This window comes from Hemiscyllium ocellatum, chromosome 17 (genome assembly GCF_020745735.1).
Source record: "Hemiscyllium ocellatum isolate sHemOce1 chromosome 17, sHemOce1.pat.X.cur, whole genome shotgun sequence".
In the NCBI taxonomy this organism is placed as follows: domain Eukaryota; kingdom Metazoa; phylum Chordata; class Chondrichthyes; order Orectolobiformes; family Hemiscylliidae; genus Hemiscyllium; species Hemiscyllium ocellatum.
In genome coordinates this window covers 35,267,404-35,280,526 of record NC_083417.1, presented here as the reverse complement: position 1 = coordinate 35,280,526, position 13,123 = coordinate 35,267,404, and the positions used below count along the sequence as shown (strand labels likewise).

The 13,123-nt window shown below is 39.8% G+C and overlaps 1 protein-coding gene across 5 annotated transcripts in view; it reads left to right on the top strand.

The window, feature by feature from the left end:
• Nucleotides 1-13,123, top strand: part of dpy19l3 (dpy-19 like C-mannosyltransferase 3) — a 74,128-nt gene that overhangs the window by 21,706 nt on the left and 39,299 nt on the right. For all 5 annotated transcript variants that reach the window (XM_060837671.1, XM_060837669.1, XM_060837672.1 and 2 more), the window contains 5 exons: nt 992-1,082; nt 2,107-2,228; nt 2,373-2,518; nt 2,884-3,007; nt 12,019-12,153. In XM_060837671.1, coding sequence (XP_060693654.1) covers nt 992-1,082; nt 2,107-2,228; nt 2,373-2,518; nt 2,884-3,007; nt 12,019-12,153 — 618 coding nt within the window. The remainder of the gene's footprint in view (nt 1-991; nt 1,083-2,106; nt 2,229-2,372; nt 2,519-2,883; nt 3,008-12,018; nt 12,154-13,123) is intronic.

The following is a 13,123-nucleotide window of genomic DNA, read 5'->3' as shown; positions in this document are numbered from 1 at the left end:
TATCCTGGATCAAGTGGTCATGGAAGTGAAGGGACAGACTGACGAACTCTTTGTATTGGCAATGTTCACAAAATGTTGACCATCCTTACTATTGGCAAAAAGGGGTGGCACAGTGGCTCAGTGGTTAGCACTGCTGCCTCAGCGCCAGGGACCCGGGTTTGATTCCCGCCTTGGGCAACTGTCTGTGTGGTGTTTGCACATTCTCCCCATGTCTGTGTGGATTTCCTTGGGTGCTCTGGTTTCCTCCCACAATCCAAAGATGTGCAGGTCAGGTGACTTGCACGTCATAAATTGCCCATAGTGTTAAATGCTTTAGTCAGGTGTAAATATGGATATGGGTATGGGTGGGTTACTCTTTGGAGGGTTGGTGTGGACTTGTTGGGCCGAAGGGCCGGTGTCCATACTGTAGGGAATCTAATCTAATCTAACAGAAGATTTTAAATTTGGAATTTAGAAACATACTGTTTTTCTGTGTCAGCTGGTATTATAAATGGATGGATTCTTTGTGTTCATTAACCTGATACTTACAAATAATATTAATTGTTTGGAAAATTACTAAATATTTTTAAAATATTTTATATTAATATTTTAAGATGATAACAGCAAATAGTCTGTTCCATAAAACAAATTTTTCAACCCAGTTATTTGTATGAATTAAAAAGATAAATCGTTGGAGCAAGTCAACTGAAGTTCTGAAGAAGCGTCACTCAACACAAAGCTCGACTCTGATTTTCTTTGCACAGATTTTTCTCTGCAAGACCTGCTGAGTTCTCCAGAAGTTTTTGTTTTTGTTTTTGTTTTTGATTACCAGCATCTGCAGTTCCTTTATTTGAAATGTATGAAGTAGTCTGCATCCTGTTTCCACTAAGATAAAAACTTCCTAGTTTTTTAATGTTTTTGAAGATAACATTTAAGTGTACCTTACAATTTAGTTCTGTAAGTAAATATTAACTCACTTCATGAACATAAATGCAATCTGTTTTACGTGCAGGTGGTTGAACAGGAAATCTCCTTCAGGACAGAGTGTGGCCTATACTATTCATATTACAAGCAGATGCTGCAGGCCCCAACCATAACCCAAGGTGATTCATTACATACTTCTAAGGTTTGTGTTGACACTACTGTAAATTATACTTTAATACTATCAAAGTTGGGGTAAGTATGCAACTACGAACGGCATGTATAAGAAATATTAGAGGCGCTTCATGCACCATAAATGCAATTTTTGATGTGCACTCCACTGGGACATTTTATTACTGTCAGTTTATAAGATATCTAACCAAACTGATGCTTTTTTCCTCTGGTTTAATTGGAAACACCATTCAAAAAGAAATTTTTTTTTCATATAATAGCTTTGCATTCTTATTGATATTATATTGTCTCTTATACAAAAGTATACTGTAAAAATTAACAGTTTGTGCAATAACCAGTCTACTTTTACTTATATGCCGGATTTGGACTCTAGGTCCTCTGTCATTTCAATGTATATTACCAGCTGGTTACTAAGTGGTACCTGGATGTCAGGAGCACTGGATTTGCACAAACTGTTAATTTTTACAGTATACTTTTGTATAAGAGACAATATAATATCAATAATTTATATTTCCAACACTTGCAATACTAACCTTCCCTGTATTGGTTATGAGACAACTCACCTACTCTGTAAGTCTGATTGCTCGAACAGTTTTGTTGGTTGGTTTAATTCTAAAACCTGAACGATTCGGTAGAATCTAATACTGATGCAAATTGTAAAGAAATTAAGCTTTGAACATTTGTTTTAATCTCTTAAAACCCCAAGTTTGCAGTTAATATTAAAAAAAATTCCTGTTTTTTTTTCAGGAATTGAAGCATGATAACTATAAACACTCTGAATATGATATTGGAGTCTTTAGTGGGTTATTCTAAGGGGAGAAGTTTTTAATGTATCCCTTTACTGAGACAAAACCAAAAAAACAAGAAAGGCTACAGTACTTTATGGTGTCTACAGCAGTTACCATGTTTGTAGGATGTTTTGATATTTAAAAATGAATATCACGTGCTAATGTCTTCACATTTATTCTTAGATTCCTGTTCATTTTTACAAATGTTGTGTTTTGTTATGTAAAGGATTGAAGGAACTCTTGTATGACAACAAAACTGAATCAAGGAGAACAATAAATCTGCTGAAGCGGATGAACATTTACCAAGAGGTTGTCCTAAGCATATTGTACAAAATGTTATTTATTGAGGTAAGACCCAAATCAGCTTTTGCAATACAATGAATGTATTTGAATTAGAATATCTGCAGATTATTCCAAGCTTTAGTAAGTTGTTGTGTTAGTTTTTGCTGTTCTCAAGTATTGTGAAGATTATTTCTCTCATATTTCTAACAGAGATATTTGGAACCAGTCTACTTCTACCTATACACCGTATTTGGACTCCAGGCCCTCTATGTAACTTCAATGTATATTACCAGCTGGTTACTAAGTGGAACCTGGATGTCAGGAGCACTGGCAGCTATATGGTACATTCTAAACAGGTAGGCATCAATACCTGCTGGTGTAGAAACATTATAAAACATATTTATGAAAAATATCATCATTATATGTACTCAGTACAAAATCACTCGTTGTGAATATATCCCTATTTTGAGGTTTGAGCATTGTTGTGACCCCTTGGTGAGAATTAAGAGAGGAGGTGATTTTTCTAGCCCTCATAGATCTTTTCTGTCCAGAGTTTCAAGGCGGCTGTGGCTCATGGGAGCTGATACCCCCATTGTTTATTTTGTGACGTCCCTTGGGATCCCAGAGCCCACTTTGGTAAGCCCTGAGCTATAGAAACTGTAAGTACTGATCCATATAAATTGAATTCCTATTTACAATTATTTTTGTTTGATTTTTATAGAGTGGATACAACAAGGGTGGAATTCACCATTCCACTGAGGGAAAATTGGTCACTTCCATTTTTTGCATTACAAATAATGGCACTCACATATTACCTTAAACCACAAGTCAAACCTAGTCAACAGGTACGTATCGACATTTATTGTTGTAAAGCAACTGAATGTGACTCAGCATGGAAGTGTGCATTGTAATTGTTGAGATGCTTGTATTCTAAGACAAAATATATGATAAAACTCAAGATTAAAATAAGTAGGACTAATTAAGAAAATATTGGTGTTCAATGCATCCTACTGTTGATTGAGTACCACATACAACTTGCCTACAGACAATTCATATGCGTTCCATAGTCTACTACTCCCTGTGTGAAAAAGCTTCTACTCACATTATTTTAAATCTATATCCTCCTATTCTTTCTATGCCCTTTTGTTTCAGGAACAGCTTCTCCCCATTTATTCTGTCTAGCCTGCTCATGATTTTGAAAACCTCGATGAAATCTCCTTTCCATCTTTTTAGATTGTTAGAGATTTACAGCACGGAAACAGACCCTTCGCTCCAACTTGTCCATGCCGACTTGATATCCTAAATTAATTTAGTCCCATTTGTCAGCACCTGGCGCATTTCCTTCAAAACCTTTCCTATTCTTGTACACATCCAGATGTCTTTTAAATGTTGTAATTGTACCAGCCTCCACTACTTCCTCTGGCAGCTCATTCCATACACGCACCACCCTCTGCGTGAAATAGTGGCCCCTTAGGTTCCTTTTAAATCTTTCCCTTCTCACCCTAAGCTTAAGCCCTCTAGCTCTGAATTCTGCCCCCCCCCCACCTGGGGAAAAGACTTTGTCTATTTACCCTATCCATGCCCCTCATGTTTTATAAGACCCTATAAGGTCACCCCTCAGCCTCTGATGCTTCAGGGAAAACAGCCCAAGTCTATTCAGCCTTTCCCTATAGCTCAAACTCTTCAACCCTTGTAAATCTTTTCTGAACCATTTCAAGTTTCACAACATCCTTCCTATAGATGGGAGAACAAAATTGTACATAATATTCCACAAGTGGCCTAACCAATGTCCTGTACAGCTGCAATATGACCTCCCAACCCCTGTACTCGATGCTCTGATCAATAAAGAAAAGCATACCAAATGCCGCCTTCACTATCCTATCTACCTGAGACTCCATTTTCAAGGAACTATGAACCTGCACCCCAAGGTCTCTTTGTTCAGCCACATTCCCAGGATCTTACCATTAAGTGTAATAAGTCCTGCCCTGATTTGCCTTTCCAAAATGCAACACCTCACATTTATCTAAATTAAACTCCATCTGCCACTTCTCAGCCCATTGGTCCATCTAATCAAGGTCTTGTTGTAATCTGAGATAACCTTCTTCGCTGTCCACTACACCTCCAATTTTGGTGTCATCTGCAAACTTACTAACTATACCTCCTATGTTCACATCCAAATCATTTATATAAATGATAAAAAGCAGTGGACCCAACACACTGACCCTTGTGACATACCACTGGTCGCAGGACTCCAGTCTGAAAAGCAAGCCTCCACCATTACCCTCTGTCTTCTACCTTCGAGCCAGTTCTGTATCCAAATAGCTAGTTCTGCTTGTATTCTGTGTGGTCTAACCTTGTTTGCCAGTCTACCATGAGGAACCCTGTCAAACACCTTAATGAAGTCCATATAGATCACGTCCACCAGTCTGCCTTCTTCAATCCTCTTTGTTCTCATTTTTAAGGAAGTAACAGTGTCACCATCTCCAGTCTTTCCTTACAAATGAAGTTTCTCACTCTTGGAACTATGTTTGTAAATTAAATTATTGAATGTTAAAATCAAAGGTCGTTATAATTATAGACATAGTCTTTTGTTAATACAGACCTTGGGTTTTTGCGCCATGGCAATGCCTCGACCAATCATCAGCACTCTCCTCGTATAATATAACATTTCCTTTTTACATTGGTATTATTTACAAATGTTCTGATGAGTAAATGATGAAAACTTTGGCAAAATATCTTCTTTGTTTCTGTTGAATTGACTTAAGACTTGCAATTAAAGCTCAAGTGAAAATCCCAAACATTACAACCTGCATCCTAGAATCTAAAAAGAAGTGGCTGCAGAGATTGATGCATTGTTCATAATCTTCCATAATTCTCTTCCTTCTGGAAATGTTCTTGCAAACTTGAAAACTTCAGAAGTAACAACACTATTCAAGAAAGGAGTGAGACAGAAAATGAGAAATAATAGACTAGTTTGCCTAACATCATTGGAAAAATACAATAAAACCTTGATAAGTTGTAGTGGGAGGGCACTTAGAAAATAACAGTACAATCATGAAAACGGTAATTCCGCTCAAATTCAAAAGAGGGAATTTTATGCGTGGAGATATAAGAAGTGGGTGAAGTCCTTAATGAGTACTTTGCATCAGTATTTACCAAGGAGAAGGACAAGGACATGGATGATGGGAAGATGAGGGGGGAGAGTATGTTGAGTTATCTGGGACATGTCGACATTGAGAAGGTGGTGTTGGGTGTCTTGAAAGACTTTAAGGTAGCTAAGTCCTCACGGCCTGATCTTGGGATACTGAGGGAAGCAGGGAGGAGATTGGCTGGGGCCTTAACAGAGATCTTTGTATAGGCTTTGGCCTCGGGTGAGGTCCCAGAAAACTGCAGAAAAACCAGTGTTGTTCCTTTGTTTAAGAAGGGCAATGGGGATAATCCAGGAAATTAGGTCAGTGAGCCTAATTGTTGGTACGAAAATTATTAGAGAAGGTTATAAGGGACACAATTTACTCTTTACTCTTGAAAAAATGGACTTATTAGAGATAGTCAGCAAAGTTTTGCATTGGGGAGAGTTTGGCTCGCAAACTTGATTGAGTTTTTTTGAGGAAGTGACAAAGATGATTGATGAGGGTAGGGCAATGGATGGTGTCTACATGGACTTCACTAAAGTATTTGACAATGTCCATCAGGGTAGGTTTCTCAGAAGATTAAGTCACACAGGATCCACGGTGAGTTGCTAAGTTGAATACTAAATTGGCTTGGTTATAGAAGACTTAGTATAGTTATGCAGGAGTGTTTTTCTGACTGAAGGTCTGTGACCAGTGGTGTTCCACAAGGATCAGTGCAGGGATGTCTGTTATTTTGTAATTTACATCAATGATTGGGAGGAAAAGGTAGGTAGCTGAAAATGTGTTGCTGGAAAAGCGCAGCAGGTCAGGCAGCATCCGAGGAACAGGAAATTCGACGTTTCGGGCATAAGCCCTTCATCAGGAATCCCGAAACGTCGAATTTCCTGTTCCTTGGATGCTGCCTGACCTGCTGCGCTTTTCCAGCAACACATTTTCAGCTCTGATCTCCAGCATCTGCAGACCTCACTTTCTCCAGGAAAATGTACGTAGTCTGGTTAGTAAGTTTGCAGACAACACAACACTTCGAGTTGTAGGTAGTGAAGAAATTTGTCAAAGAATACAGTAGGATATAGATCAGTTGGACGGAGAAATGGCAGAGAAAATTTAATTGGGACAAAAGTGAGATGATGCATTTTGGGAGGTCAAATGCAAGAAGAAAGTATACAGAAAATGGCAGGAACCTTAGATTAGATTCCCAACAGTGAGGAAACAGGCCATTTGGCCCAACGAGTCCTCACCGATGCTCCCAGAAGGTGGTAACATGTGGATAAGGTGTCCAAGAAGGCATACGGCACACTTCATCAATGAGGCCATTGAGTATAATTTGGCAAGTCATGTTGCATCTGCATAAAACTTTTGGAGTATTGTGTGCAGTTCTGATCACCACATTATAGGAAAGTTATGGGAGCTTTGGAGATGATGTAAAAGAACTTTACCAGGAAGTTGCCTGGAGGGTATAAGTTACATGGAGAGGTTGGCAACCTTGGATTGTTTTTACAAGAGCTAAGGGCCAAAGGATGATGGGGATTTGATAGGCTTCTATAAAATTATTAGAGGCAGGGATAGGGTGGATAGATAGAATCTTTCCCTGGGGTGGAAATGTCAAATACTAGGGGGCATAGGTTTAAAGTGAGAAGGGGAAAATGTAAAGGAGATGTGCAAAGCAAGTTTTTATTGTTTACAAAATGTGGTATGCTCCCCTTGCTCAATGTGGGAGCTCAGGGACGTGGCTGATCTCCCTGACACTTTCATGTGCAGGAGGTGTGTCCAGCTGCAGCTCTTGTTAGATCGCATGATGAGTCTGGAACTGCAGGTGAACTCACTTTGGAACATCCGTGATGCTGAGGAAGTTATGGATAGCATGTTTAGTGAATTGGTCACACCACAGATTAGGATGGCTGGGGGAGAAAGGGAATGGGTGACCAAAAGGCAGAGAAAGAGCAGGAGGCCAGTGCAGGTGTCCCCTGCAGTCATCTCCCTCCATTTTGGATACTGTTGGGGGAGATGGCTCACCAGGGGAAGGCAGCAGGAGCCAGGTTCGAGGCAACATGGCTGGCTGTACTGTTCAAGGGGGTGGGGAAAACGGTGGAAGGGCTGTAGTCATAGGGGATTCAATTGCAAGTGGAGTGGATAGGCTGTTCTGTGGTCAAAAATGAGACTCCCGTATGGTATGTTGCCTCTCAGGTGCACGGGTCAGGGATGTCTCAGAACATTCTGAAGGGAGAGGGCCAACAGCAACTGTTGTGGTGCATTTAGGCACCAATGATCAAGGTTAATAAAAAATGGTATGAGGTCCTATAAGCAGAATTTAGGGAGCTAGAAGCCAAGTTAAAAAGCAGGACGTCAGAGGTAGTAATCTCATGATTGCTGCCAGTACCATGTGCTCATCAGAATAGAAATGAAAGATTAGGCAGGATGAGTTCTGGCTTAAGAGATGGTACAGGAGGGAGCCGTTCAGATTTTTGGGATATTGGGACAGGTTCTGTGGGAGGTGGGACGAGTACAAATTGGATGGTCCACACCTTGGCCGGACTGGAACCAGTGTCCTATGTGGTGTTTTTGCTAACGCTGTTGGGGAGGGTTTAAGCTAATGTGACAGCAGAATGTGAACCAAATGAGGAGGGTAGTAGACAATAAGAAGGTAGTAACTAAAACCTGTAAAGAACTAGATAATGAAATCAGCATGACTAACTGGAAGAGTAGGCAGGGAGCAGATGATGAATGCAAAAGGACAGATGTCTGAGCTGCATTTGTTTTCATATAAGAAGTGTAGTAGCTAAGGCAGATGAACTTAGGGTTTGGATTAGTACCGGGAGTATGATGTTATTGCTATTCCTGAGACTTGATTGTGGGAAGGGCAAGATTGGCAACTACATATCCCAAGATATAGATGCTACAGATGGGATAGAAAGGGAGGTAAAAGGGGTGGAGGAGTTGCATTACTGGTCAGAGAGGATATCACAGCTGTGCTGAAGGTGGGCACTATGAAAGACTCGAGCAGTGAGGTAATATCGGCAGAGCTCAGAAATAGGAAGGGTGTGGTAACAATGTTGGGACTGTTACTACAGGCCTCCCAACAGCGAGCGTGAACTAGACATACAAATATGTAAACAGATTATGGAAAGATGTAGGAGCAACAGGGTGGTGGTAATAGCAGATTTTAATTTTCCCAACATTGACTGGGATTCACTTAATGTTAGAGGTCTAGATGGATCAGGATTTGTAAGGAGCATCCAGGAGGGTTTTAAAGAGCAGAATGTAAATAGTCCAACTTGGCAAGGGGCCGTACAGGACCTGGTGTTGGGGAATGAGTCCAGCCATGTGGTTGAAGTTTCAGCAGGGAATTACTTTGGGAATAGTGATCACAATTCCGTATGTTTTAGAATATTCATGGACAAAGGTAAGAATGGTCCTAAAGGAAGAGTGTTAAATTGTGGGAAGGCCAAGTATACCAAAATTTGGCATGAGCTGGGGAATGTGGATTGGGAGCAGCTGTTTGAAGGTAAATCCACATTTGATATGTGGGAGGCTTTTATAGAGAAGTTAATTAGAGTACAGGAGAGACATGTCCCTGTCAAAATGAGGGATAGAAATGGCAACTTTAGGAAACCATGGATGACAGGTGAAATTGTGAGACTAGCTCAGAGGAAACAGGAAGTATACATAAAATCTAGGCGACTGATAACAGAAGCAGCTTTGAACAAATATCAGGAAAGTAGGACTAATCTGAAACGAGGAATTAAGAGGGCTAAAAGGGGTCATGAAATATCTTTAGCAAACAGGATTAAGGAAAGTCCCAACACCTTTTATTCATATCTGAGGGTAACTATAGAAAGGGTTGGCCCAGTCAAGGACAAAGGAGGAAAGTTATGCGTGGAGTCAGAGAAAATGGGTAAGATTCTCAATGGGCACTTTGCATTGGTGTTCAACAAGGAGAGGGACATGATGGATGTTGTGGTAAGGGAAAGGTTTTTGTTTATTCTTGATCAGGTTGACATAAGGAGGGAGGAAGTATTGGGTATTCTAAAAGGCTTTAAGGTGGACTAATCCCCAGGTGCCTGAAACATGTTGCCAGCGGAGGTGGTAGAGGCAGGTGCAATAACATGTAAGATATATCTAGAAAGACACATGAATGGGCAGGGAGCAGAGCTATACAGATCCTTGGAGAATAGGTGACAGGTTTAGATAGAGGATCTGGATCAGCGCAGACTTGGAGGGCCAAAAGGCCTGATTCTGTGCTGTAATTTTCTTGGTTCCCTTTGTTCTTTTTTCTTGGTAGCTGCCTGGAAGATGCTGTCAGGGGAGGTGATAGAAGCAGGCACAATAGCAATGTTTAAGAGGCATTTAGACAGACACATGAACAGGCAGGGAATAGAACTATATGGACCATGTGCAGGCAGATGAGATTAGTTTAGAATGGCATGTATTGGCACATAATGGGATGAGGGCCTGTTCCTGTGCTGTACTGTTGTGTATTCTATTCAAGCAGAGTCAGCATGCTTTTGTGAAAGGGAAATCATGTTGACATTTCTGAAAAGTTCTTTGAGGATATAACAATTTGCATCCTTGTTGCCTGGTCCCCCATTGTCTGCACAGTATATTCAGATATCCAAAAGGCAATCAATAAAGTGTCACATTAGGTACCACACAAGGTGGGACCTCACAGTGTTGGAAGTGGTCTATTAGTTTGGTTGTGGGAATGTTAGTAGGGTGCCACAGGGATCAGTGCTAGCATCTCAATTATTTTAGATCTCTATGAACGATTTGGATGAAACGGTAGACTGTGTATTGGAGCCAGATTTTCTGGTAGATACAAAAATAGTTTGGTACCTAAATTGTGAAGAAGAAACAAAAAGTCAGCAAAAGGATATAGATAGATAGTCACTGGATTGGAGGGAAGAAAAAGTTGGTAGATGAGGTATAATGTGGAAACATGTCCACTTCGAGAGTAACAGCAGTAAAGCAGAATATTATTTAAATGAAAGGAGACTGCAGGATATTGGGTACAGAAAAATCTGGGTGTCCTTACACATGGGCCACAAGGTAGATACAGCAAGTAGTTAGAAAGACAAATGGAATGTTGATATTCATTAAAGGGATACAAAAGTAGTGAAGTTTTGCTGAAGCTGTACAGGCATTAGTCAGGCCAAGTAATGTGTACATGTTTTGTCTCCATATTTAAGGAAGTATAACTTGTATGAAAGTAATTCAAATAAGGTTCACCTAGGTTAATTCTTAGGATGAAGGGATTGTCTCAAAAGGAAAGATAGCGCAAGTTGGCCCTGTACTTATTGGAGTTTTGAAGAATCAAGAATGATCTTATTGAAACATACAATGTTCTGAGGAGGCTTGGCAAGGTTGATTATGAGAGAATGTTTGTTTCTATTTGGTGGTGAGTCTAGAACTAGGGTTTATGTTCAAGGGATCTCCCATTTAAGACTAAAATGAGGAGAAATTTATTCTCTGAGTAATTAGTCTTTAAAGATTGTCCTCCTCAGAAAACATTGGAGGCTGACTCATTGAATATGTTCAGTGTAGATTTATATAGATTTTTGACGCACAAGGGAGTAAAGGGTTGTGGAGAGGGCACAGGCAGGAGGTGGAATTAAGGTCACAATTAGATCAGCTACGATATTCTTGAATGGCAGATCAAGTTTGAAAGACCAAATGGCCTACTCCTGTTCCTCTGTCTTATGATCTTATAACCCCAGCATTTTAATGTGCTACTTAGAATGGCCAATAAAATAACCATTGACCCCTGCATGTGCACAGGTAGGGCCAGTGATGTCAACTGGCCTGACCAGATTTAGAATGCATCTGCACATATGTTACTGACATCAACAGCACTTGTGCACATCATGATGTTCAGTGCACCATGATGCCAGCATATGAGCAGACTGCACTTATTTCATGTTAATTAGTTTTTACAAGTGATGACCGATCAGCCATGCTATCTTGACAACTTCCTGTTGCACTCCCTCTAAGTCTGAAAATTGATTAAGTCAGGGTGGTGGGCAGCAGCGCTGGTTGATTCTTCATGCCATCTATTTTAGTTTCTGTTCAGCGTTTTCCTTTCTCCTTGTTGAACATACACATTAGCTATGTAACTCACTGCAGAACCTCAGTAAATACTGTTACTTCTCAGTTAAATTTAAGTTAATGTAAGTTTAATTAAAGTTATTAATCTCTGCAAATATTAGGAAAATTAATCTTCAGTACACTATCCAAATATGGCAAAAAAATTCCTAACAGCATTAAAAATTGTCAGTTCCCCATTTCACTTCAAAAATTTCCACTTTATTACAATCATTATTAAAAAAATCTTGCTTTCTAATAGCATCAGCTTTGTCATTGTGCTCCTCAGGCCACAAGTGACAAAGGTTTCCTGGTACATTTTCAACAATGGCACAGCCAAAAGCCTAGTCTTATAATGCACTCTAACAAAATCACCAAACAAAAAGGAAATGATTTACTGAATTAAACTTTAATATTATCCATCTATACATACACAACACTGTATTGTTCTTGGGAGTTGAGATTAAACTTTCCACTTTGTGTAGATTTCATACCTAATGTATTCAGGTTCTCAGATTTTACTTATTCTGATAACTTGACAAATGAAGAGTTGAACCACTAAAAATACATTGCAATTAGAATGCATAAATGCTCAAAATGAATATCATTCCTTGTTTATGATTTAATTTATCCTTTTCCTGTATTTTCAGTGGTGGTCATTCACATTGATTATGATATCAACATTCCTTTTCTGCATTACGTGGCAGTTTAACCAATTTATCTTGCTAATACAAGCGCTGGCTCTCTTTTCCATGGACTGTTTAGATATGGTGCCTGCATCAAAGGTAATATGTGGTTAACACTGTGCAATAAATCTTGTGTGTGCATGTATAAGATAACATAAGAAACGTAGCCTGGGAGAGAAGAATCCAGATTAATTCAACAAGTTGATTTCAGTGTTGGATTGCATGGGTGGAGATTAATAGACAACATGTGTATGAAGAAGCCCTGTGAATGGAGGAAGGAACTTAGTCAGTTTGTGTATAAGCTTCTGGGTTTTGGAAACCATTTCAAAGGGAATGCTTACAGGCTTTGCAAAGGTTATTAATTTTGCAGTGATGGTGTGAAATTTGAATTTCACTGTAGTGTCTATTAGAAGATTGGTTTGTTCAGTGTTATAGAAAGAAAGAATGAACTGTTCAATAAAATTACCATTTTCATTTAAGCATTCTCCCTGAACTGTCAGGCACAAAAACTGAAGTTGCTGGAAAAGTTCACTAGGTCTGACTGTATCTGTGGAGGGAAATCAGAGTTAACGTTTTGGGTTGAGTGACCCTTTCTCGGAACTTGAGTCCTGAGGAAGCGTCTTTCGACCGGAAATGTTAACTCTGATTTCTCTCTGTTTCTGTCTCTTCCAGACTTGTTGAGCTTTTCCAGCAACTTAGTGTCCACAGTTCTTTCAGTTATGCCTTTGCTGAATTCACAAATTACATGTGGATGTCGGAGACTAAATCACTGGAGAAGAGAGGAACTGGGCACAGAAATCCTGCACAATCCTCGAACTAAAACTGAAAAGAAGGTGGCTGAGGGGCGACCTGTTAGATGTCTACAAAATTATGAGGCATAGATAGTCAGAGACTTGTTCCCAGGTAGAAAGGTCAACTACAAGAAGGCACAAATTCAAGGTGACAGAGGGAATGTTTAGGGGAGAAATGTGGGGAAACTTTTTCACACAGGATGGTGGGTGCCTCGAATGCACTGCCAGTGGAGCTGGTGGAAGCAGGCGTGTTAGCAACATTTAAAGTGTATCTTAAT